Consider the following 26,115-nt stretch of genomic DNA (forward strand, 5'->3'; position numbering starts at 1 on the left):
CTATTTTTAATTTCTTAAGGAACCTCACACTGTTTTCCAAACTGGCTGCACCAACTTGCATTCCCACCAACAGTGTAAGAGGGTTCCCCTTTCTCCACATCTTTTCCAACACTTGTTGTTTACTGTCTTGTTGATTTTGGCCATTCTAACTGGTGTAAGGTGGTATCTCAATGTGGTTTTGATTTGAATCACCTTGTTTGCTAATGATGATGAACATTTTTTCATGTGCCTGTTAGCCATTTGTATGTCTTCTTTGGAGAGGTGTCTTGTTTATATCTTCTGCCCATTTTTTGACGTGATTATCTGTTTTGTGTGTGTTGAGTTTGAGGAGTTCTTTATAGATCTTGGATATCAGCCCTTTGTCTATAGTGCCATTATCATTTTAAAAGTCTTCATTCTCTAGATCATGGAACCAACAAGGTAAGCAGGAGTCTGTCAGTTTCTAAGTATTTCTATTCCAAATATGCCTTCCAGAATTAGGAAGATAACTATGGGGGTGAGGGGCTTCAGAGACTCTTGGTATCCTTATGAGACAGATTTAAGTCAAAATTTGGTTAAATTATTTGACTTCCATACACTCTTGCTCTGACTTCGGGGCTACAGTAGGAGTTTAGGATCACCAGGAATAGTATCAGATAAGATTCATTAATCATGAAAAAGTCTGATTTTTTTTTCCCCTTCCTCCAGTAAGTACATTGTGTCCATCAGGGAAAACTTGAAGGTAAATTTACAGTATAAAATTGGACAATGTAGGAGGATCCTTCCTTAAAATGATCCACCCTCCCCTTCATTCAAGGACTCTGAGTCAGTGAACCTGTTCTCATATGGAGACTGACAAAGGGAATGCAATGTCCTGATGTGGTGATCCAAATCAGACCTCTTTTCACAAAGTCTAGAGATGTTATGCTTAAACAAATCAAGTAAGGCTTCAGTAGTATTGCCCGTCTGTTTTAGCCTTAGGGACTCCATAATCAATTAGCCAAAATCTTTGCAGGTCAAACCAGTCCCCTTACGTCTTTGATTCTGCTGCCCTTTATGGTAACCATTCCCATATGGTCTTTGATAGTGAAATGCAGTACTTTTTTCCTGTCCTTGTGGAATTCCACCATCCTCATTAAATTTAAGAAGCCCAGTTCTGCAGCAGCATTTCCTTATTCCAGACTTTCAGAGAAACACCCCTGAGAAGTTCTTTAAGGATTCCAAGGTAGCCTTTGCTGATGTGAAGGGAGTTCGAAGTCTTGGTGAAGGGAAAACCCTCTGGAGCCTCTCAGGGGACCTATTTAACAGGTAGGTGAGCATCTATCATATTAAAACCAATCTCCCTGGGCGCCTGGGTGGCTCAGTGGGTTAAGCCGCTGCCTTCGGCTCAGGTCATGATCTCAGGGTCCTGGGATCGAGTCCCGCATCGGGCTCTCTGCTCAGCAGGGAGCCTGCTTCCCTTCCCCTCTCTCTGCCTGCCTCTTTGTCTACTTGTGATCTCTCTCTCTGTCAAATAAATAAATAAAATCTTTAAAAAAAATAAAAATAAAACCAATCTCCCTAAATATTTGCATACTTTCCTATAGACTACATTGTAATAAGGAAGATGTGGCATCTCCATTTTATTCAGCATGGGTCACCACTGGGTCTAGATTTCAGGCACATCATTAGAGTCACCCCTAGTTACGTGACGTAACACTTTGAATCCAGAATCTCCTCTTAGTGAACCTATTTTAAAACACATAGACTAATACAGTGTTGTATTTCTTCTGCCCTAATACAAAACCATTAAGAAATATCCCCATATAAATATACTTTGGGTTTCAGTTAATATAATTGGTGAAATCTTGCAATTCCTTTGACGTGCATAACACCTCACATGTCCTGCTTTCTACTGGTCCCCTTGAATCTTCTAGGACTTGAATCTGCATTTGGATTTAGAAGACATGACAAATGATGACACATTGGCAGTACAGTTTAAAAGATTTTATTTGAAGATAGTCAAAGAAGCTTTCTGGGTCCCAACTTAAACCTTGAACTGTGAATTTAAAACCCAGTTTTATCATTCACCGGATTTGAATTCACACAACTGCAGGAGGAACTGGGAAAGTGAAGACCCATAAGCAGAGTTAGAGAATCAGAGTAGCCACCGACCAATCAGAGTAGCCAGGTAAGAAGGGATAATCTGTTAAGAGGTCTGTGGGATGCGGTTGCCTCTGTAGCTTCCTCCCTTGTGGGTATGTGGCCAAACTCCTGGTAGTAGATCTAATCTTGCTCTTGGTCAACAGGACTGACAGTTGGAAAGCAGCAATGGACACAGAACTCAAGAGAGCAAAGGCAGGGGGCACCTGGCTGGCTCAGTGGGTTAAGTCTGCCTTCAGCTCAGGTCATGATCTCAAGAGTTTTGGGGTCAAACGCATCGGGATCTCTGCTCGGCAGGGAGCCTGCTTCCCTCTCTCCCTCTGCCTACCTCTCTGTCTACTTGTGATCTCTGTCTGTCAAATAAATAAATAAAGTCTTAAAAAAAAAAAAAAAAGAAAGAAAAGAAAAGAAAGCAAAGGCAGTTGGAACCTGCCAGGCCCCTTTGCCTCTGTCTCGTACTGCACCTGACTGCAAAAAGACTTTCAGATTAAGGCGTGCTGTTTCATATTGCTGTCCAAATCTCAATGAAGTTCTTCTTTTGGCCAGTTCTAACACAGAATCACATTTAATTGAAGATGGCTGTATGACTTTAACTCTTTTTTTTTTTTTTCAGTTTTCTATGAGACAAGTGAAATAAAAATATATATTCTTATCCACTCGAAATAACTGTGAACGCTTTTTAAGCCCTTAATGTATGCTAACCATTCTGTTAACCACTTTACCTGTAAAAAAAAAAAAAAATCACAGCAACCTTACAAGGTACTATTGTTATCCTCACATTATAGGTGAGGAAACAGGCTTAGAGAGATTCCATAACTTGCCCAAGAAAACAGTTGAATAGGTTGCCACTCTGACTCCAACTTCTGTGCGCTCCGTTTTCCTTATCACCTCCTTTGTTCACCAATGTTGAGGATGTTTGGTAATAGAAAAAAATGATTCATAAGCTAGTCACAGGCTTTCTTCATAGTTAAAGCTATCCAAGTAATTTTCAAACTCTCCAATAATTTGATGAACCCCAGCTGCTCATCCAGATATTGTATAGGCTTTTCAGAGGGACGTTCTTACAGCTATTTCAGTTGGTTCTTGGTACAACCAGAGAGGGAGTGAGCAAGGAAGGGAAGTAGGAGAAAAAAGGGAGAAAAAGGAGAGAATGAGGACAGGAAAAGAAGAAAATATGGTTAATTAGTACGTAGACAATTTTGCCTAGTGAACCATATTTAAGTCTATTTTTACAATTCCCATGTTTCAAAAAACAGTAATTCTGGGTCCAAATCCAAGAGGAAAAGATACTTTTATAAAAATGTGTTATAAAGAAAATGACCAAATGATTACCTGCATGCTAAGGGTTGAGAAGGCCCAGGTATGCATATTTCCACCAGATTTCCCTGCAATTAAAGCTCTTTGTATTTATGACAGTTGTCACTTGAGACTGAAGTTACTAATGACAATAAGGAAATAAAAACCCTGACCCAATATATGTCCAGTTACACTCAGATAAATTTTTTGAAGAGTTAAAAGGAAAACAATAAAATGGGTGTTATATGACCAAATAAATTTGGACAATGCTGGACTTATCAAAGCAGAACTTCTCAGAGCCTTCAGTGTGAGCTTGTGCCTCATAAACTACCAGAAGAGAATATAGAGCATGTCATAAACATTTTTGGCAATAGTCTATTTTTCACTGAGCTTGGAAAAGAGCACTAAGTCATTTTTTAATCAAATTTAATTGGATTATCAATTTCCAACCAGAGTAGAGCCCTTCCTAGGGCTTTGGGAAAAGACAAGCGCCATCATTATTTATCAAGCAAAGGACTTCATGAGGGTCTTCAGACATGACTCATGGGGCAGGAAGCATCCAAAAGGGCTGCCCTTTGGTAATGTATCATCTGGGGTAGGGCTTATAAAAGGAAAGTATGAAATACATCATCATGAAGGACAGTAAGATGAGAGCATAAACAAATCACTCTAAGATTTCAAAGGAGGGGGAAACCATACCTACTTGGGAAAATGCCTCAAGGTTTTATGAGCAGAGAGTTACCGGCAGTGGCCCGTGAAGGATGATGAGGAGGTGGTTGACAGCCAGAGTTGGGAAGAAATGTTTCCAGGCAGAAGAACTGGCATTACCAGAGGCACAGAGTGGGCTGGGTTGGGCTAGGCTGGAGGTAGAGACCAGGGATGGGGAAGAGATGGCCAGTAGCAGGAGAGAGAGAAGAAATCTTGATTTTTCAACTCTTTGTCATGCATGCTACCTACATGGAAGATGGTGAAAGAAAATGGAGAGTCTGAAACTAAACCTAAAAACAGAAGGAGACCATGCACAAGCCTCCAGGCATCCAGAGCACAGCGGAGGGATCTAAAGGAAGGATGCCTAAGGAAAACTGAAGTCTCATTTCACCTACCTCATATTTTGGCTAAGGAAAAGGCCTAATCAAATATATTTGGATCTGGGTTCTTTGTCTCCACTTGCCAATACAGAAAGCCAAAGAGAAGTAAGGTTCTTCTTGAAGATGTGTGTTATTCCCTGAAGAATCTTTTAGGAAAAGCAAACAGCCTGAGAAATATTTATTCATTAGATGGATTCTGGCAGCTGCCAGGAGAATCCAGAAAGTACCCAGTGCTTGCACATGCTCGTAATACACTGGATTCTTGAAGCACTTGTGATTTAACTGTTTTGTTGTTAACTGTCATTAGGAAGGACCTCTTACTTTCTCCAGGAAAGGTATTGTTAACCCCCCCTCAAATGTATGTGTGTGGAAATATTATAAGTCGGTGAAAGACTTTGGGTCCAAAAAATAATTATTACAGAAAACGTTGATTGTTTAATCCAGTTTTCCAACTGTAAGTAGGACATGATATTTTTTTTTTTAACTCCCCCATGTTTATTGCTATAAAGAAGGTAAGTACTCTCTAGTGCCTTGCTTGATTTGAGAACATTCTGGCTGCTGCTTCTTGTAAGCTATATGGCACTCTTCTGAAATCTGGTGCTGATACCTTCCACATGTGACCCCATTTACCCCTGGAAGAGAAAACTTCCTGCTGAATCAGATGGGTTTGCAGAGGTGCACACGTAACAAACAACCTATATCTTTTTCAAATGGCTGATATGTCTATCCTTTGCCTTCTCATGGTGGGAAGTTTTCCTCTTCTTCTAGATGGAAATCCATACTTTCCCAATGAGAACTATGGGTTGCCCAAGAAAGAATAGCTTGAAATGTGAGAGCTTATCTCCATTAAAGTCATCACTACTCCCTGTACACAGTCCACAGCCTCACTCCCACCTTGGCTCTCTGAACTGCAGATGGGTTCACTTAGGACAGCACCTCGTCCAAACCCAGCAGCCATGATCCCCTCTGGTACCAAGTGTACTGTATGCACAGCAAAACACACCAAAGGAGATCATGTAGCTCTGGAGAGAGCCAGGGAAACTTCAGCTCATGAATGGGTCAAGGCAGTAGATTGGGGGGCTAAATTACTATGGCAAACCCTATAGCAAATTCTTGCCATTTCTCAGTTCAGACCAAAGCTGACAACCTAAACATGGTCAGGTTTCACAGGAGCCTAAGACTCTGGAGTCCAAACAGAAAAAGAAACAAGATCCTGCATGTCACGTGGGAGACTGCATGGGCCAGGGCCAAGCCAGCTGGTGAGCTTGGCGACATTCAGAGAGAAAAACTAAGTAATCGCTCCCTTACAGGTGATATTTCATGGTCTCCAATTATGGGCTGTGACACGGAAATGCTGGCAGTCTCCTTTATCCAGAGAATAGTTCCTCTTGAACTGCTCTTTCCGATGCTGTACAGAGAAACGTTTAGTGCTACATAGCGAATTTTGGCATTTTGTTAAATTTGATGAGCGTAGCCCCATCTGTCCCATTTAAGCACTGTGAATGCAGGTGTGTCTGTGTGTGTGTGTGTTGTGTGAAAGGCAAGGCAGCATGCTGTACTGTTCTTGTGTGTTGATATATCATTTCAAGAGTGGCTCCCACTGTAGCTGAGAGACCTGGTTTCAGATGCCAGTTGGAGCGTCCTCGGGCTCATTAATAATGGACAAGTCTGGAGAGAGCAGCCTCATTTCCTTTGTTTTCCAGAGCAGAAGAAGAGGAACATGGATCTCTCCGTTTTGCCAAACAACAACCATCCTGACAAATTCCTGCAGCTCGATGTGAAGTCTTTCATGAGGAGCTCAGCTCTTCTTCAAGCCAGCCTGGCGAGGTTTCCAGGGGGGAATTACCCTGCTGCACAGCACTGGCAAAACCTCGTGTACTCACAGGTAAAATCCGGGAGATGAAGCACGTGGGGCGGGGCTCGTTCGTTTCTTTCTCCCTAGCTACCATTTCATTATTTGTACCAAAAAAAAAGTCTGTAGGGAACATGGTACAAGGGAGCAGCTCAAGCCTGCAACATAAAAAAGGTCTTTCTTCCTTAGCATCAGGAAAGTCTCTTATCACTTTATAAAATATGTGAATTCCCCCTACCATTCATTTTCCTCTAAGCATTCGCTTTTCGGCCTGTCCTCATTTTAGTGCCTACTTTTCATTTTACTTCTTTTCCTCAGGATTTTTCAAACCACTTGTTAACATTTGCAAATTAGACTCTGGGGAACAGCCATACCTCTATCTTCTGGTGTATTCTATGCACAAAGCAGCCCACGCTCACACTGAGGCACAGCCTCTGAGGCAACCAGGGAACTCCCTTTTGCCCCTCTTAGACTGACTCCCTTTCATTTCATGCAGAGAACACTCAGCACAACAATGGATATCTAATGACTTCAGGAAAGGAAAATAGGAGGAACTCTCCTCCTTGGAAAGGTGCTGGCTATTGTCTTAGATGTTCTTCTATTCCACAGATACCCATGTGGACAAGACGTAATGATCAGAACTGTCAAACCCAATGCAGACTTTATTTGTTGCTTTCTTCTTTTACACCTTCCTTCACTTTGCTGACGGAACAAGAAGAATAAAGCTGATGAGTTCCATGTGCTGGAATAAACATAAGGACCCTGACTGTTGGACAGCCTATGAAACAGGAATCATCTCTGTTTTGAGATGTGAGGGCTAATGGGGTTAAGGGTTAGTCAATTTAGAAACAGGAAGAAGCATTTCATTTCCGAACAGATGTGACTGACCTACAAACCCCTGCATGTCATTAAACCCTTTGGAGTGGTTCAAATTCCCTGAACAGAAATTTGTTTACTTTTAAGAAACAGTTGCTACTCATGAGTCCTGGTGTAAAGTGACTCCTTTGTGGTGTGTTTGTGGGCTCCTCGGGACCTTTATCATGAGATCATTCAAAACCAAGTACACTCAAATGATTATGTAAGTGTTTCCTCCACCTATAAGGGTTTTAATTTATTTCCCTCATCAGGCAGTCTGTTAGGACAACTGCCGTTGTAAAATATTTCACATCCTTCCCCTTTGTAATCTTCAAAACTCTCCCCCCTACCAACCCCATACACACCTTTGTAGTTATGGTTTTCCTATTTTAACTTAAATGTGGTGAAATTCCTCCTTTTCCTTCCTTGTTGTTAATATCGTGGAACAAAATAACTCAAAAATCAATTCAGAAAACCTTGGCCCTCCTAGGCTATGAAGTTCAGTCAAAAGAAAACATATCCAGTAAATTCCTTTGAGGTTGGAACACATCAGTCTAATGTCTTTTGTTTGGTACTAGAGTTGACCTATTTCCTTCATAGGAATCTTCACAGTTTAAAGCTCTGTTGAATGTTGTTCCTAAACCTCAATAAAATGCATCCAATTTTTAAGGGGAATCTCTTTCAACAGGTACGTTCTGATGAGCTGAAGTAGTTACCCAAGGTAAAAATCTGCTTCTTGTGTCTTTAGATATGTTATTGGTAAGTGTAAACTGTACATAAACTTACTAAATTTAGTTTTCCTTTTACTCTTAAAAAAATGTTAAATGACAGAATAAAGGCCAACTTACTGTTGAAATGATGCATAGTATGGGGGGAATAAATCTTACAAATTCTGATAGTTTGTTAGGCATGACCCAAATTAGGACTAGGTACGATTTATATTTACTACTAGAAGAAGTAATTCTTCTTTCCGTGGCTGAACTTAAAATTCAGAAGTGGTATATTTGTTGGATAAAATATAAATCTAAAATAAAAAGATATATGAAAGTTTTAAGTGGCTGTAGTGAGTGTACCTGGTGTATTGAGGTGTTAGGTGTGCATAAGGTGGCAGCTGTCAAAAGTTCATTTACAATCCTCATTCTGTTGGGGATACATTGAGCCAATGGGAAGAGCATTGAATAAAGGGGTGAGAAACTTGATTTCCTTTTTCTTTTTAAGATTTTATTTATTAGAGTGCGCATGTGGCAGAGTGACAGAGAGAGCAGGATGGGGGCGGGGAAGGAGAAGCAGGCTTCCCAGGGAGTAGGGAACCCAGGACCCTGGGATCATGACCTGAGCCAAAGGCAGACACTTAACCAACTGAGCCACCCAGGCGCCCCAGAAACTTGGTTTCTTGCCTCAAATTCACAGTAAGCCCCTTTAAGAGACATGTATTATCACCTTTATTTTGTTTATGCCTCAATGTATCTACTTGAGAAATTAGTATAATATTAATTTTACATATCTGTTTAAAACTGAGAACAAATATAAATAATATGAGGTAAAAACAACTGAGAGAAAAGGTTTCCTATAAAAGTTTAAGAAATGTGTATTATTATTATTTGACAGTATTCCAAATTGTGTTGAAATTATCCTTTCCTTAGATTTTTTTGAAAAACAGTAGATAATACTACTTGCATTTTTTAATTTATAGTGTGGATGGGGGGGGTGGTATTAGGGAATATAGTCAATACATCCGTCAAACCATAACTCAAGCGGTAGATTTTATACTCACATGAAATCCACACAGATTTCAGAGTTGTGTCAGCTTATCCCAGGGTCTTGTACCACCCAGAGGCCTGGTGTTTGGGCTTCAGACCACCTCAGAGACTGTCAAAGGACTTAACCTCCAACCATTGCCTTCAATATTAGTGGTAACTCAGCAGTTAAAACCCATATCCTATAACCCAAATATGAAGTTGAATTTCTCAGTACATGCATCGTATTTCTATACATGATTTATATCTCAAAGCTTCTTTAAAAATTCACATTCCATTTCCAGAAGAAGTTCTGTCAACCATTTTTTTTTTTTTAGAGTTTTAGGATCATTTTTATTTTATTTTATTTTATTTTATTTTTTTTTATTTTTAAATTTTTATTTTTTTTTCAGCATAACAGTATTCATTATTTTTGCACCACACCCAGTGCTCCATGCAATCCGTGCCCTCTACAATACCCACCACCTGGTGCCCCCAACCTCCCACCCCCCACCCCTTCAAAATTCTCAGATCGTTTTTTCAGAGTCCATAGTCTCTCATGGTTCACCTCCCCTTCCAATTTCCCTCAACTCCCTTCTCCTCTCCATCTCCCCTTGTCCTCCATGCTATTTGTTATGCTCCACAAATAAGTGAAACCATATGATAATTGACTCTCTCTGCTATCTGTTTCTGTCAACCATTTTTACATGCAGAAGCAATTCTGGGCATATAGAAAAGTGAGCCCTCATTCTCATGCTTGCCAGCAGCCCCAGACACTGGATTCCACGCTGTGCAAACACATAGGTCACCAAAGTTTGCAGGGGGAGAGAACTAGCATGTATTTCCTGATCTCACTGTATTTACACTTTTCTTAAATTCTTTCACTGGAGAAGTAAAGAAGCTTCACCATAAATTTCATCTCAGTGCAATGAACAAGCGTTCGCCAAAATCTAATATTTCTGGTTGTTAAAATAATTTGGGGCATGTATCTGATGAAGGCATTTGGAATTGTATTCCAAATATTTCTGCCAATCCCTGTATAAAATGAGATAATAAAAGGAAAAGGCAAACCTTTTTTTTAGTTTAAGTGATAAAATATGTTTTTTCAGATATTATAGTGTCCCCCCCCCTTTTTTTTGATTAGCAGTTAGACTTCGTAATCTTTTCAGACTAATCTCTTTTTGTTTTATCTTTTCCTGGTTTCCAGGAGCATTTGGTGCTAAACCTGTGAGCTGGACCAAAAGGCCAAGAACAAGAGATTGCTCTTCCCTTGATTTCTAGACAGTGTCATTTCCTGGGTTTATTCCTCAATCAACTTTCCTTGCCTTTTTTTTTTTTTTTTTTTTTTTAAGTCTTAATAGCTAACTTTTCCCTGTAAATTTTAACATCTCTTCTATCTCAGTTTTTTTCTTTTGGGTATTTTTGGGCTGTGTTTTCTTTTGTTTTTGTTTGTTTTTTGGTTGTTGCTTTTGTTTTGTAGGCTATAATTGTACATTTTAGCAATCTGGCTCTGTACAGGTCCATGAGATCCATCATGCCTTCCCTAAAAATGTCTCTATTCCTAATCCTCCACTTACTATTCTGAAAAGAACAGCCCTGCATACACAATACTCTCCCATTTTTAATCCTATATTTGGGGAAATGCTATAGAACCTTTGAGGCACTTAAATTATTATCTAGGAAGTAGACTGAAGGGCATTTTTCTGTTGCTCAGGGGTTTACGTGCAAATATCAGAACATGATATATCAAGTTAGTCTAAATTTATGCAGTTTAAAAAATCTCCAGTGGGGTCTGGAATTTAGCCTTAGACAGTGTGCGGCCAGAAACAACACCAACACTGTCCCACCGTACTGTTCTCAGACCAGACCCAAATGCCTCTGGCACTGAAGCCTTTATGAAGGACACCATCAGTGTTACAAAAGCTTGTGTGGGACTCCAGAGTCCTGGGTAGGTGGAGAGGAAGGCAGGAAACAAAATTCAAGAGAGGCCTGGGTCAGACCACAAAAGCTTGGGATTTGTTTTCTGAGATTTTAAATTTTATCCTGAAAATTGTGAGGGCCTGGTAAAATTTTTAAGCAAGAGGATCACGTAATCCAATCTGTTTTATAAAATAGCCATTCTAGTACTTCAGAAACAGAATTACTGTAGTCATTGGGGACCACAAATTTGGTTTGTGTCCATTTGTACTGACACAAGTAATAGATAAATAAAATGCCATATTTGCATTACGATTATGAAAGCAATTTCATTGCATGTACAGATCAAATTGGGGGAAAATGGTAATCTTTATGATCTTGATTCTCCCAATCCATAAAGATGATGCTTCTTTTTCATTTCTTCAGTACTTCCTATGGCCCTTCGACGATGTCTTATAATTCTCAGCGTAGAAGTTTTCATAAAGTTCATTAGGTTTATATCTAAATATTGATAAAGCTTTGTGCTCTTAAGACTAGAACATTTTAAATCATATTTCATAATAAATTGTTACTAATGTATGCCACTGATTATTAGAGACTATGTAGTTATTACATATTGATCTTAAATCCGGAAATTCTGTTAATCTGTTTTATTTTGATAATACATATCCCTATAGATAATCATGGCATCTGCTGTTCTGTTTCATTATTTAAAATTTTATTCCTTTTATTTCTTTTTCTGTTCTTATTGTATTGCTTAGGGCTTCCATTACAATAACATATAAATATTTGTGATTACTGGCATCCTTGTATTCTGAAACTAAAACAAACATTTCTCATATTGCAACTATTTGGTAAACTGTGCCTTGGTAAACTATTTGGTAAATTGTTTTGGGCAGATTCTCTTAATTCATTTTTAAAGATTCCTTGCTATTTCTAGTTTGCTAAGAAAGTGTACTTTAAAAATGTTTTCATGTTTTCAAAATCTTTTTCAGAATCTGTCTTGCAAAATCCTACTTTTTTTCCCTTATGTGGTGAATTTTATTAATCTTCTAATTTTTTAAATCACCCTCTAGGTACAAATTCTTTCCTGGTATAAATCTTTCTTGTCCTGGTATGTATAATTTATACATATTGTAGGATTCTATTTAGCAATAGTTTATTAATGATTTTTGCATTATGCTTATAGGAGAAATTGGCCTATGATAAATTACCTTTTCTTTTACTTACTGCCTTTGTCTGGAGTTTATACTAACCTCATAAAGTGAACTAAGGAGTATTTACTTTGTTTTCCCATTTTCTAGAAGGGTTTGACAATAACAGGAATGATTCATTTTCAAGACTATCTGGTAGAAGTTGACTGCAATACTCACTTGGCCTGGTATTTTTCAATTTTTGTGCAGTTGGGATAGATTTAAAACTACTGATTCCATAGTAAAATGATTACAGGTTTATTAACATTTTCTGTTTTTCTTTAATTTTCCTAAGCTATGTGGGAAACTGTCCAGTTGCATGTAAAGTTTTCAAATTCCTCTCAAAATTCCTCTCATTATCCATATGTTACATTTCTTAATCTCTGCTATTCTTTTGTTTTTTTAATATTTTTTATGTATTTATCTGACAGACAGAGATCACAAGTAGGCAGAGAGGCAGGCAGAGAGAGAGAGGAAGCAGGCTCCCTGCTGAGCAAAGAGCCCGATATGGGGCTCCATCCTAGGACCCTGAGCCAAAGACAGAGGCTTAACCCACTGAGCCACCCAGGCACCCCTCTGCTATTCTTTACTCGTTTCCTTTATGTTTCTAGCCCTGTGGATGTCTGTCTTTTTTTTTTCTGAGCAGCATTGCCAGAAGTGTTTTCCGTCTTTCTAGCCCTTCCAGAGAAATAGCTTTCAACATCATTCATCCGCTTCATTGTGTATTTGTTTTTTCTTTTGTACCATGTATGATTTCTATGTTTTTTAAATTTTTATTTTAAATTGCAGTTAACATACAGGGTAATTTTCCCTACTTCTATCTTCATTGTCTCTTATTACCTCATTAATTTTCTCATTCTGCTTTTGTCATGCAAACATATACTTCTATTGTAGTCTCTCAAAATACCATTTCAGCTCCAGCCAACAATTTTACAAATGTAGCATTTTTCATTTTCATTCTGTTCTACATTCTTAATTTCCATTATTGTTTCTTTAAAGTGTGTGTTTTAGTTTTCTACAATATGTCATACTTTAACTTTTTGATATTGATATATAAATTTCTAAGTTGATTGTGTTCAAACAGCATGATTCATGTAATACTGAGTCTTTGAAATTTACTTTAGAGTCTAGCACATCAATTTTTGTAAATATGCAGTGTATATGTTAAAAATTAATGTTTTCAATTGTTTAGTAAATATGTCAGTATATATCACTTAATCAAACTTAATTTTATTGCTCAAATCCTTTTTATCTTTAGTAATTGTTTTGTCTGCTTGGGAAAAATTTCTCCTTGTAATTATCTCCAGTTTTGCCTTACAAAGATTGAGACTATTAGATACATATAAGTTTAGAATTATTATATTTTACTAATGATACCTACTTTTATTCATTTCATAGCAATCCTCTGTATCTAACAAAGTCTTTTATCTAAAATCTATTTTGTCTGCCATATATATATATATATATATATATATATATATATCCTTTTTTAATTAACAAAGGATTACATATATCCTTTTTTAATTAACATATCATGTATTATTTGCCCCAGGGGTACAGGTCTGTGAATCATCAGTCTTATACAATTCACAGCACTCACCATAGCACATACCCTCCCCTGTGTCCATAACCCAGCAAACCTATCCCTTGTCCCCTACCCCCCAGCAACACTCAATTTGTTTCCTAAGATTAAGGGTCTCTTATATATACATTGTTAGTGGTAGCTGAAGTTACGTTGTGGATACAAATCTACTCAAAGTTTTAGTGACAACACAATGGAATGTATTTCTCACACAAGGTCTGATGTGGGGGAAATGGATGTCATAGGGGCCTGACCTCTAAGTTGAATCCAGACTGTTCCTTCACTGTGGGTCTACTATATCAGAATCTCTGTTGGATCTGTCTACTGGAAAGAGAGTAATCCAGGAATCTTTCCAGGGATTTCAGGGGTCAACCCTGAGTTGGGATATGTCCCAATCCAGTCCTAAATCCTAATCCACGGACTGTCCCATGCCTATAAAGAAGAAATGGATTTGCTAGCCAGGCTCTGCCACAGTTTATCATTCTTTTAAACACATTTACATTATATATACATATATATATGTATATATATATATTATATATTTATATAATACATTTATATAATTTACATATTATGTAAATATATGATGTATAGTTACATAAATTTGTATACTTATAAACATATTTTTTATATTATATAAATATATAATTATAATAATATTATGATATATTATATATAAATATTTATTTTGTATCTATAAATTCTCCCTTTCTGAATGGGAAAAATTAAAGGCATGGCAGTCACAGGCTCCTGGGTGGTTCAGTCAGTTAAGTGTCTGCCTTTGTCTCAGAACATGATTCCAGGGTCCTAGGATCAAGTCCCATGTTGGGCTCCCTGCTCGGCAGGGAGTCTGCTTCTCTTTCTGCCCCTCCCCCCACACTTGTCAGCTCTCTCTCTCTCACACACAAAAACAAATAAATAAAACCTTTAATAAATAATAGATAAAATAAATAGATCAATAAATAAAATAGAAACATGGGTGTCACTCTTCCAAAGTAATTCTGAGGTCTCATGGGAATAGTTTATGTGGACTCCTTCCTTGAAGGTGTGGACGATTGATTAGGCCACAGTTCTGCTTTTTAGAATAACTTCTGAGGCACTGTTCTATATAGTCCTTGATTCCACCCTCTAGGAAGCATCCCCTTGTTCACTGTTCTCTTTTGCCACATCAGAACTAGACCCTTCTTCAAGAATAGGCTTCAAAGTTTACTCCTCAAGGAAATTTAGAAATCTAGGATTATTATCACTGCTTTCTTTTGTTTTGTTTTGTGATTAATTCTAAACATTCAAAAGCTTTTAGGTATAGGCATGTGATTTCTTTGGTCATATATTTCTTACAGAATTTAGGAAATTATTTATTAATGTAATCTTATCTGACCTGACTACTTACAGTCAATTTTTTTATGTTAGTGAACACACCCAAAGTTCTTTGAAGGCATAACTCTCCAAAAGGCTTTAATACCTTGGTTTTTGGCCTCCATTTCTATATTTTTAGAGTCAGTGACAACCACGTAGAATCTCTCAAGGATAAGAGTTATGAAGGCACAGCCTAATGTGATCTTTTTCTTGAGTCACTTTATTTGATTGAGAAATTGCAATAAGCATATTTTGCTCATTGCTTTCTTTTTTTTTAATTAATTCTGTGTTTTAGTGTTGGGGTCTACAAGTAGATTTTCAACAGTAGAAAGATAGTAGGCATTGAATTTCTAGGTCCTCTCTACTCTCTTTCATTTCTTTTTTCCTACTGTCCGGTTCTTTCTCTAATCTCTAATCTCATCTCTTTCTTGTATCATATTAATGTTCTGATAATTGTAATGTCATTATATATATGTAAATGTTCTGATTATTTATAAGAATCTCTTCTAGAGCTACAGGTGATTGGGTTCCCAAATATGACAGATGACATGTATGCCAATTTTTTTTCCCTATAAGATATTAATAACCACCATTCCAGCTGCTCATGATTTTTTCATCCCATATTTGGAATTTTAAGATATATTACTTTTTGTATTAGAGAGGATAAGGTAGGCTATGCTGTGATGGCACATATCCTCACAAAATATCACTAATTAAAAACAAAATTTTTTTTAAAGATCCGTTTATTTATTAGAGAGAGTGTGTGCATGCAGGGGGAGGGGCAGAGGGAGAGAGAGAATCTTTAAGCACACTCCCTGCTGAGCTCACAGTCTGACGCTGGGCTCAATCCCAGGACCCTGAGTTCATGACCTGAGCCAAAATCAAGAGTTGGACACTTAATTGACTGAACCACACCAGGCACTCGAAAATAAAATAAATTGCTTGCTCATGAAAAGTCTGAGAAAGGCAAGTGGATCTTAGGAGCAGCTCTTTTCCATGAAGTAACCCTGAGCATCAAGTTCTTTCATCCTGTAGTTCTGCCATCACAGAACCCTTGCTTCATAGTGACACAAAAATGGAAATGAGGAAAGTGAGCCTAAAACACTATGGGACATTTCAGGGACCAGGTTCCATGGTGGTTTCTGTTACTTTTATCCATACATCATCAACTAGGAAAGAGCTGGACCCATTATAACTTCAAGCCAGACTGGGAAAACCAGTCATCCTTTATGCTCAGGAAGGGAGAATGAACTTCATAAGCATCTAACCAATCACCACAATACAGAGCTCTCATTTCTCTCTATTTGCCAGTATATCTTCTCATGTTCTTTCACTCTCATTCTTTGAGAGCTTATATTTTAGGAATTCTTCTTGTAAATATTACATAATTGAATTTTAAAAATCTCATCTGACAATCTCTGTCATTAAAATAGAAGGTTTAGTCTATTTACATTTAACATGATGATTTCTAAAATTTTTCTGTTTTCCCGAGGTTCCCCCTATTCTTTGCTTCTGGTTTTATTGTCTTAAGATCAAGTTTCCTTCATTTTTTTCTATTGCTTTACTGATTTAGAAACTATATATTCTTTCTCTATTTTTAGTACAATTTTTTTTTCTAAAGTTTTTTTTTTTTTAAGATTTTTTATTTATTTATTTGACAGAGAGAGATCACAAGTAGACGGAGAGGCAGGCAGAGAGAGAGAGGGAAGCAGGCTTCTTGCTGAGCAGAGAGCCCGATGTGGGACTCGATCCCAGGACCCTGAGATCATGACCTGAGCCGAAGGCAGCGGCTTAACCCACTGAGCCACCCAGGCGCCCCATATTTTTAGTAAAATTTCTATACTCTGACATGATTTCTTAAAATGTTCTAATCAAAAATATCTCTGTCAATTTTACAGTCCAGTGATTTAATTGTCCCTTATTTAAAAACTCACAAATTAGTAATTATTATTTCCATTTTACCTTAAAATCCATACTTGGTTAGATAGATTTATCTAAGGTAAATAAAGATTTATCAATTTTCTTGTTTCTTTTCTTTTCTTTTGCTCAGCATTTCTTTTTGCATATTAATCTTTACTTTTATTATTAAGTTTTTTTTTTCCTGAAGTACATTTTTTTAGAGGTTCTTTCTTTATTGGCTTGTTAATTCTGTAGTCTAAATTTTTGTTTGTCTTAATATGCATTCTAATTCACTCCTTTTACTGAATGATAGTTTACTTGTATGTAAATGACATAAGTAATGACTAAAAGATATTAAAGATAAATGGACAAGGTAACAGTGAACACAGAAAAGTCTAGGTAAACTTTGAAGTGTTACTTTCCTTAAATATTTTAAAATACAAGTTATTTTAGAGTTTATATGACTAAAATAATAGAATTATTTTTGAGTTTTTCTTTGGTAAATGTGATCTATCCAGAATGTCGTATCAAGAGTTAGACTCAAATACATGCTTTTTTACTTTCTTAAGGTATTTGAAAAATATTACCAAAATATAAATGAAGCTTGTTTCTTATCCTGTCATCAGATCCTTAGCAAAGATATTCTATTAATTTTCTCTTCACATGTCCTTCAGACATGAAATTGTCATGCAACACAAAACATAAATGGCATCATATAGTAGGATAAACTCAGACTTTCAACAATGTGGTTTAGAATTAAGGGCTTGAATATTCCTTTTAGACTATAGCTCTGAATTATTAGTTATTAAAATTATTTTGTTATCTTATACCTTTTAGTTTTTCAAAGTCTTTATACATTCTAATAGATTCTGTTATTTTTTTCCTGACCCCCAAAACTGTATTTTCCTCATTTATAGAGCTTTTTTATTTAAGAAGCTCAAGGAATTGTCTAGCAGGCAAGAAAACTGACAAAGCACATTTGTCAATGTCTGAAGAATTATCTCTCTCAAAGATGATCAAAGATGTCTAGCCTTGAAGAAAAACCTTGAGTCAGAATTATGCTAAGCTGAAATGATCTAAATTTCATATCAAACTGTTTTTTCTCAATTCAGAAACATTTTTATGAGGCTATCCATCTTAAAGACAAATGCTAAGTCAAGATGATGTATTATTTCATTGCAAATTTCAGTATTGAAGAATATAAATTGATTTTAAGCAGACCGACAACCTAATAAATTCAGAGAAGATCTCCAACTTGACCTCTAAGTATGTAAAAAATAGGTTAAGAAAATTAGGGAAACCTAAGGTCAAAGAGAATGTGAATGGTTTTATCTAGATGCTTTTTTTTTTTTTAGTTTATCAACCATTTCAGAAGGAAACTGTATGTAGTATTAGTTCACAACCTAGCTTACTTAAATACATATTTAATGTGACCTATATACCCCAATATGAGCTGAGCAAATCAGTGTCTTGATGTTCATAAATATGACTCAGAGGAATATTAATTGAAACACATGCATTGAATATTATTAAATATTATTGAAACGTGTGTTGAAAAATTGCTGTAAATTCATGAAATGTGTCACCATTAGGGTTAAGTCTAAGTTTTCTGAAAATTAACTTATATGGAATTCTTTCCCTTGATGCCCCATGATAACTGAGGCATTAATCTATAAGCTTTTTGTTTCTTCTTAATTTTATTCAGCCTATGAACACATTTTAAAGCTAGATTTTTCTACTTCCATAGTAATTTTATAGTCACAAAAACAAAAACAAACAAACAAAACAAACACAACCAAAATAAAACCCTGAAGGTCAACACAGGAAAAACACAACTACCCTACACTGTTACATTTGAGATACTGGTTGCCCTTGGGCAGGGAGAGGGAAAGGGTTTTGGAAGGGAACAGGATGTATGCTGGTAATGTCCTCTTTCTTATTGAACTATATATTTATATGTGTACTTTTCTACATGTAAATTTGGCTTCAGTAAAAAAAGATTTTAAAAATCTGAAAGTCAATATTAGAGCCATCTACTAACCAGCTGGTGTGTAGACACATAAAGGAGTACGATGCTGTTCTGTCCTCCAAGCTGTCTGAAATAGGAGTCCTGAGAGAGTTTTTGTGAAAGCCAAGGCATATCTATAAAATGCCTTTTAATCTTGACTTTGCTGGATTAATACAGCAACATTAAATATTATTTTTATCAGTCATGCGATGCACAAATAGAAGTAGAATGTCATTAAATCTAAATGCAAGTGAGCTGGAAAAAAACTGGCTTTGTTCAGAATTCTGCTATTTGAATTAAAGAACAATGTTCTTTCTCTGTAGTTATAAAAGAGCATTTGAATGAATGATCACTGAAGCTGAACAAGATCACATGCAAAGAAAAACACTCAATTAATGGTGGGATTCTACGTCAGACTAGATCCTAGGATCCTTTCCTCATTCATTATCCTCATCTGTTGGGTTTCCAGGCAGAATCAGCAGATTTTCAGGGGCCATTATTTTGCATTTCATCCTCTGCTGCCCGTGGCCCAGTGATAAGAGAAGACTTGTCACTGTGTCTCCTAACAGAGAGAAAAGAAGACCATTCCTGCTCAGCGAATGAGGAGATCCGGGCCAGAGGGCATTGCTGCTGTGGACTATCCCCCACCATCCTTGTCTTCAGTTCTGAAGAATAACCCACTCTATGGTGACCTAAGTTTGGAGGAAGCCATGGAAGAAAGAAAAAAGCATCCATCGTGGACGGTTGAGGAATATGACAGGCATTCCCTGCACACAAACCTTTCTGGGCATCTGAAGGTACTCAAACCAAAGAATCACTTCCTTCAATTGATGAAGAAGTTCTGTCAAATATTCCTTTAAAAAAAAACTTGAGTATTAAGGTGACAAGCACTCTTCACTAGACCCAGATCTCTAGAGTTGAGGTCCTTTTGGCTCCTGGCATCCCTTTCTCTCTCCTATGGATTTGTTCTTAGTTTTACTATGTCAGCAATTACTGGCATCTCTCTGGTGTAGAGAGAAAGAAATGATGTGACACAGAAAGATTTACCTAGAAGGTTAATGGTTTTTGAAAATTGATTTACCAGATTATGTATGTTTTCCCCTAGTTTTGTGACCATTTATTTCATGAAGACTCAAGAATTCCCTCACCTACATTGATTCAAAACTATTCGATGCTCTTAGGCATGGGGCAAAGCAGTTCTCATCAAGGGTCATGGTATTCCAAGCCCACTCAGTGATTTAAGATTACAGATTTACATTTTGGACGTTTTCCTGTGTCTCAGTAACAAAACAAAACAAAAACATTTCAACACAGGAAAAGTATGCAATGAACTCATTCACCCAGCTTAAACCCAACTTCAGTTTTTCTTTGTTTTCTTTTTTCCCCCTGGTGTCATCTATCACATAGAAGATCTAGAAATACCTGCAAAGCAAGGAGAATGGCCCTCTGTTTTCTGAGTGGACCAGATTCCTCCCCAGCTTTGGCTTGCCTCTGCCTGCCCTGAGGTCAGGGAGGCCTGACTTTTTCCACATACACTTCATTTAAGGTGTATCTGCTCTGAGTCCCATACGTTAAGCACCTGAAGAGTTTTTTCTGTCGCGAGGGAGACAATATTGTGTCCCCTTAAAATCTGATACTTTAGGGGCACCTGGATGGCTCAGTGGGTTAAGCCTCTGCCTTCGGCTCGGGTCATGATCTCAGGATCCTGGGATCGAGCCCCGCATCGGGCTCTCTGCTCAGCTGGGAGCCTGTTTTCCCTTCTCTTTCTGCCTGCCTCTCTGCCTACTTGTGATCTCTCTCTCTTTCAAATAAATAAATAAAATCTTTAAAAAAAAAATCTGATACTTTAAATATCCCGAATGTGCACTCTTGAAATATCTTGTCCAGAGTCTTTGAGGCTTTTTAATCTTCTAGTAGATTGAACATATCTCCTCCTTAATGTAGCCTCTTTTCCAAAGAAGTTTCCATAACAGATGCTCCCCCATAGCAACAGTAATCTTGTGGGGGGTTTTTTGTTTTGTTTTGTTTTGTTCTTATCACGAGTCTGAAGGTCAGGTCCTCTAAGAAATTAGTTAGGTTTTTTTTTCTTTTTCTTTTTTTTTTTAATTAAGTTTTTAATTCCAGTGTGGTTAAAGTACAGTGTTATATTAGTTTCAGGTGCACAATATAGTGATTCAACAATTCACCCAGGGCTCATCATGAAAAGTGTGCTCCTTAATCTCTATCTGGCTTTCACATTCCCCAGCCCCCTTCCCTCTGTTCTCTTTATAGTTAGTTAAGAGTCTGTTTCTTGGCTTCTCTCTCTCTCTCTCTCTCTCCCTCTTGCTCTTTCTCTCTCTCTTTCCTTTGCTCATTTGCTTTCTTTCCTTTGCTCATTTCCACATGAGTGGAATCATATGGTATTTGTCTTTCTCTGACTTATTTTGCTTAGCATTAAATTACTCTCTAGCTCCATCCATGTCTTTGCCAATGGCAAGATTTCATTTCTTTTTATGGCTGAATAATATCGCATTATATATCACATCTTTATCCATTCATCTTTTGATGGACACTTAGGCTGCTTAAAAAGTCACTTTCTACAATTAGGAAAGCACGTATTGTTCTATTTCACAAATATTTCTTGACCGTGTGACAGAGGCTCGTCTCTACTCTTTATTGTTTACCTGAATGGCAAAAGGGTTATAAAGATGAGTATTACTGTCCCTGCATCAAAAAGTTCATCTAACTGACCAGAGTAACAAAACCATAATTATAGAACAAAATAAAAGAAGAGGATAATGTTGTAATAATAATAGAAAGGGCTATGCAGACTTAAAAGAAGGACAAAATCACACTGGATTATAAAAAGACATCATGAAAAAAGTTAATTTAGGCTGGCCTGGAAGGATGCATAGAATTCCAAAAGATATGGATGGTTGGCATGAGCGGGGAGGCTCTTCCATCTGGAGTAGCAAGAAAAAAAGCACAAATTCCAGAAAGTAAGAGAGATTGTCAGAACAGTAAATAGTGCGGTGTCATTGTCACTACAATTTAACTAATAGAATAACAGGAAAATAAGGCTCAAAAACACTTAAAAAGTGTTTGGATGTAGGCTAAGGAGATTGAACATCATTGGCAATGAGTAATATTTCTGTTGGCAAATTCCATGAGCTCTGTTGCAGAAGAGCAAATATCGATATGATGGGTGCATTGCTTCACTGAACCTGGGGACTGTCCCCTCCTCACCCATCTGCCACACATAGAGTTTCTCTCAAAGCCTTTGCAGACCTCATGAACACTCTTTTGAGGGATGCTTCTGAAAGTCATAGCTTTAGTTTTCATTAGAATTTCTTTCTATACTTCATAAATTCAACTTCTTTCCTCACCATTCCTGTGCATCTCATAACCAGCAGACAGAGCCCCTAACTTATTTTCTGAAACTTTTTCACCTCTTATGGGCTGTAAAACCTCCAAGTGCCTTTAGCCAATACCATTTTTCTAAATGATAAATAAGAAAGGAGAAAAGAAGCCCCACATTTAGCTACCAGGGCTAATTAGGAGCAGAATGTAAGAGGAGTCTGGAATTACGGAAGTTCTTCCTAAGGATTGTAGGCATTAGACTTGACTTTGATGAGGACACAAAGTATGTGAAGGATACAAGTCAAGCAGACAAGGATTGCAAGATTATCTATCCTTCTGCATAGCCCATCCAAATTTTATTTCACTAGCTTTTTAAGACCAGGAAGTTGAAATGGTAGCAGCACGGTGGAGGAATTGTTTTGCCATCACCAGCATTTGTCCAGCTCCCTGTGTGTGTGCCCGTTTTGCACCTAGCAGGGTGCTACTGACCCCCCAAAGCTGGCTTAAAGTTCACTGAGACTAGAGAGGGAGAGAGAAGGCGGGCACCTCAGCTGCAAGCCGTTGCTGATGAAAAATCAGCAGTTCTGCAGTGTCAGTAAGTCTGTAACACTGGTTACTGATTGATCCTATTCTCCTACGTAATTTTTGTTTTCTTTTTAGGAAAATCCTAATGACCTGCGGTTTTGGTTGGGAGACATGTACACACCTGGTTTTGATACCTTATTGAAAAAGGAAGAGGAACAAGAAAAGCATTCAAAATACTGTCGTATAGGTCTGATTTTGCTCCTTGTTGCCTGCATCTTGGTTTTCATAGTGACTGTTTGCACATTTTCCACCTAAAGAAAACTGCCGCAGATACAGTGGCTTGAAATTTCTTAAAAATCTTTCTAAATAAACATTTACAGAAAAACACGCTCACGTGGAATGAATGTACTGTGGAATGTTCAGCTAAGTGTCATTGTTTTGCAGAAGGCAAATGTTACCTGAGATATGCTGGCTTTCTCTGTTTTGTTCTAGACACCTTGGTAGGAATTCTGGGGTGACCAGGAATTCGGGATCAAAATCACAGAAAAGGCGCTATCACAACCAAAATGAAACACAGGATAGAGAACAAAATAGCACCAACAATTGTCGGCAGACCTCTGTGCCCTGTCCCTCCCGCCATCGTCCCTAAGAAAGTTGAGCAAAGCATTTTTTTGGCTGCCCCAGGTGTGCAGATGAAAACTGGTTGTGCTGACTGTTGGGTTGAGTTCATGCTGTTTTATCTGCTCTTATTCCAATTTAAGCCAGGAAAGGTGTGTTGGGGGCTTTATTCAAACCGATTCTCATTTTCTCAGGATTGCTTTATAAATGCCTCCGTTTGATGTAGCAATTTCCGTACACCTAAACTGGAACGGGCCCTCGTTCTATAATTAATTACATTTACAGCCAGTTGGGCTTACTGATTGATCCACGTTGGCTAGTGTGAGCCCTGGTGGCTCTCAGGAAGTATGTATCACCACCCATATGGTCTCAGAAAAGGCCCTAGAAAAGCACAGGAAAAACAGCTAAGGGAGTAGCATCTGAATCCTAACTGTGTCTTTTGCTAACTGTTGGACCCTGAGCAAGTTACTGTTTCTGAGAAAGGATAGAATCAGCTCCCTGGTAGGACTCGTCTAAAGGCTAAGTAAGAGACAGGTAAGAACAACACGGGGCTCCTAGTACACAGTTGCCTAGATGAGGATGGTTCTTGCTACAAATATGTGCTAAGCTTATTGGCACCCTGAGGCCACCTCCCATTGCCTGCCGCGATAGCTGGGGATGTGATGTTGGTCACAGATGGAGAATCAAGTCACCTGCCTTCTCTTTGTTCTAGAACACCGGACCCTGACTCCCCCACCCCCCAGACAATTTAGTGCATAAAGTGGAAAAGGAACTTCCTCTTCTTCCCATTAATCAGCCTTTGGGATTACCGCATCATTCTACCTCTCTTAAAGATACTTGAAAAAAAAGAACACGGAAGTGCAGCTTTACGATACAAGAAATTCATCGTGCACAATTGTCTTAGCCATATTTGTAGAGCTTAACTTCTTGTTCCTCCTCTCATCTGTAATAGGTTTTAGCCCAATATAGAACTGAGTTAAGGAGAGATGAAGGTCCTGGGGACTCCTGAGGGCAGACCCACTCATTGTGGATGCCTGGCAGACAGCCGCTTGGTATTAACTCTGTTTTCAAAGCTTGAGTGCCCAGCATTTGCCTCTAAGGGATTCAAACTATACTCAGGTCCCTGCTCCTCATGGAAATCATTTGTGCTGCACCAGGTTACACCCAGCTGTCTGGGGCCACATACAGGAAAGACTCTGTAAGGGCACTCACTCCACGGGGACAACCACATAAGTGTGCCAGTCTGCCCCCCTCATCTCCTGGTGCCCTGTCCCCCACCTCCTTACCTTTCTCTTCTGCCTAGTCAAGCACCTGGGAACCCCCTGTTCTCTCCAGTCCTCCTCTGCTCTCTTCCATGATGCTAACACTCATTTATGTTTCAGCATGAATGTGTTTATTACTTTGCTATTGCTCCCAAACCAATCTTCACTTTTCGCTTTCAGTCTAACTGTAGGATCAAAATATATTATTATCCTAGGGGCACCTGGGTGGCTCAGTTGGTTAAAGCCTCTGCCATCGGCTCAGGTCATGATCCCAGGGTCCTGGGATCGAGCTCCACACTGGGCTCTCTGCTCAGCACGGAGCCTGTTTCCTCCTCCTTCTCTCTCTCTGCCTGCCTCTCTGCCTACTTGTGATCTCTGTCTGTCAAATAAATAAATAAAATCTTTAAAAAAAAAAAAAAATATATTATTATCCCTCATTGGATTAATGTTATACATCTACACGAAAGGGAAAGTCATAAGCTGAGTGAATACATCCCCATGTGCACTCAAAATCATACTGTGAAAGCCTTTCTAACCTCTCCTTCAGCATGGGTTTTGAAAATGGCTCTAGCAGAAAAAGCACAATAAGGTCATGGAAAATACGGAGGTGATGGCCCTAAGCAGGCTCAAGTTCAAATCTGGGCTTTTGAAAAAAAGCTCTGATCCAGATTCAGTGAATCAATGTTTTTAAAGTATTTAAATACAATCCTTGGCACATAATAGGTAGCCAATAAATGATATATATTATTATCTTCAAAAAAGTGACTCTTTTAATCACTGATTTTTTTTCTAAATTGGGGTAAGAAAGTCTGGGCTCCACTAATTCTTCAACAATAATGGTGTCAAAGCATATTCTTTCCCAGGCTCTTTCAAAGGTGCAGCACCCAAAAAGTTTTGTTCTGTTGTTTTGTTTTGTTGTGCTTTGTTTTGCTTTTGGATATTAGGTAAGTGTGTTGGAGCCATAAAAGCAGAGTGTCTGGTAATTTCCTAGAGAAAAACATTCCAAAGGTGGATACTTTTTAAAAGTGCTGCTCGCAGATTTAAGAGAATTGAAATTATTTTTTACATAACCCATTAATGGCTAGTCCAATTATATTCATGTTGCTGCCACCTAGTGGAGAGTTCGGTGGGTGGAAAATAAAGAAAAAGTGCCCGTGGCAGTTCTTTTTATACAGAGTGCTCTCCTGCCATCTGGTGGTGAAGTTTACCGCCTGCCGTTAGCCCCTGAAAATGCATTCTACCCGAGATGCTTTTCAGGTGAGGGGCTGACAGCTGCTGCGATTAGAATGAGTGTGGTCACGTGGCCAGAGCTCCTCCTCCCTTCTTGGAACCACTAATTTTCGTTCCTGCTCATCTTGCAAGAAGAGAGATATGGCTGCCCCGGAGTCATTCTCCTGAAGGCAGAGCTGGGACCCTGGACATAAAGTAGGGTGAAGCCAAAGTAGGCTGAAGCCAAAACTAGTGGTAT

At 38.1% G+C, this 26,115-nt stretch overlaps 1 protein-coding gene across 1 annotated transcript; it reads left to right on the plus strand.

Moving 5' to 3' along the window:
* Positions 1-735: 735 nt before the first annotated feature.
* On the plus strand, positions 736-23,090 carry MINAR2 (membrane integral NOTCH2 associated receptor 2). Its single transcript, XM_047731217.1, has 4 exons — positions 736-1,287; positions 6,214-6,390; positions 19,473-19,700; positions 22,903-23,090. The coding sequence occupies exons 2-4, from the start codon at positions 6,226-6,228 to the stop codon at positions 23,080-23,082; spliced, it is 573 nt and encodes a 190-aa protein (XP_047587173.1). The 5' UTR covers positions 736-1,287; positions 6,214-6,225; the 3' UTR covers positions 23,083-23,090.
* Positions 23,091-26,115: the final 3,025 nt, after the last annotated feature.

The sequence above is a fragment of the Lutra lutra genome, chromosome 5 (genome assembly GCF_902655055.1).
Source record: "Lutra lutra chromosome 5, mLutLut1.2, whole genome shotgun sequence".
Lineage (NCBI taxonomy): Eukaryota > Metazoa > Chordata > Mammalia > Carnivora > Mustelidae > Lutra > Lutra lutra.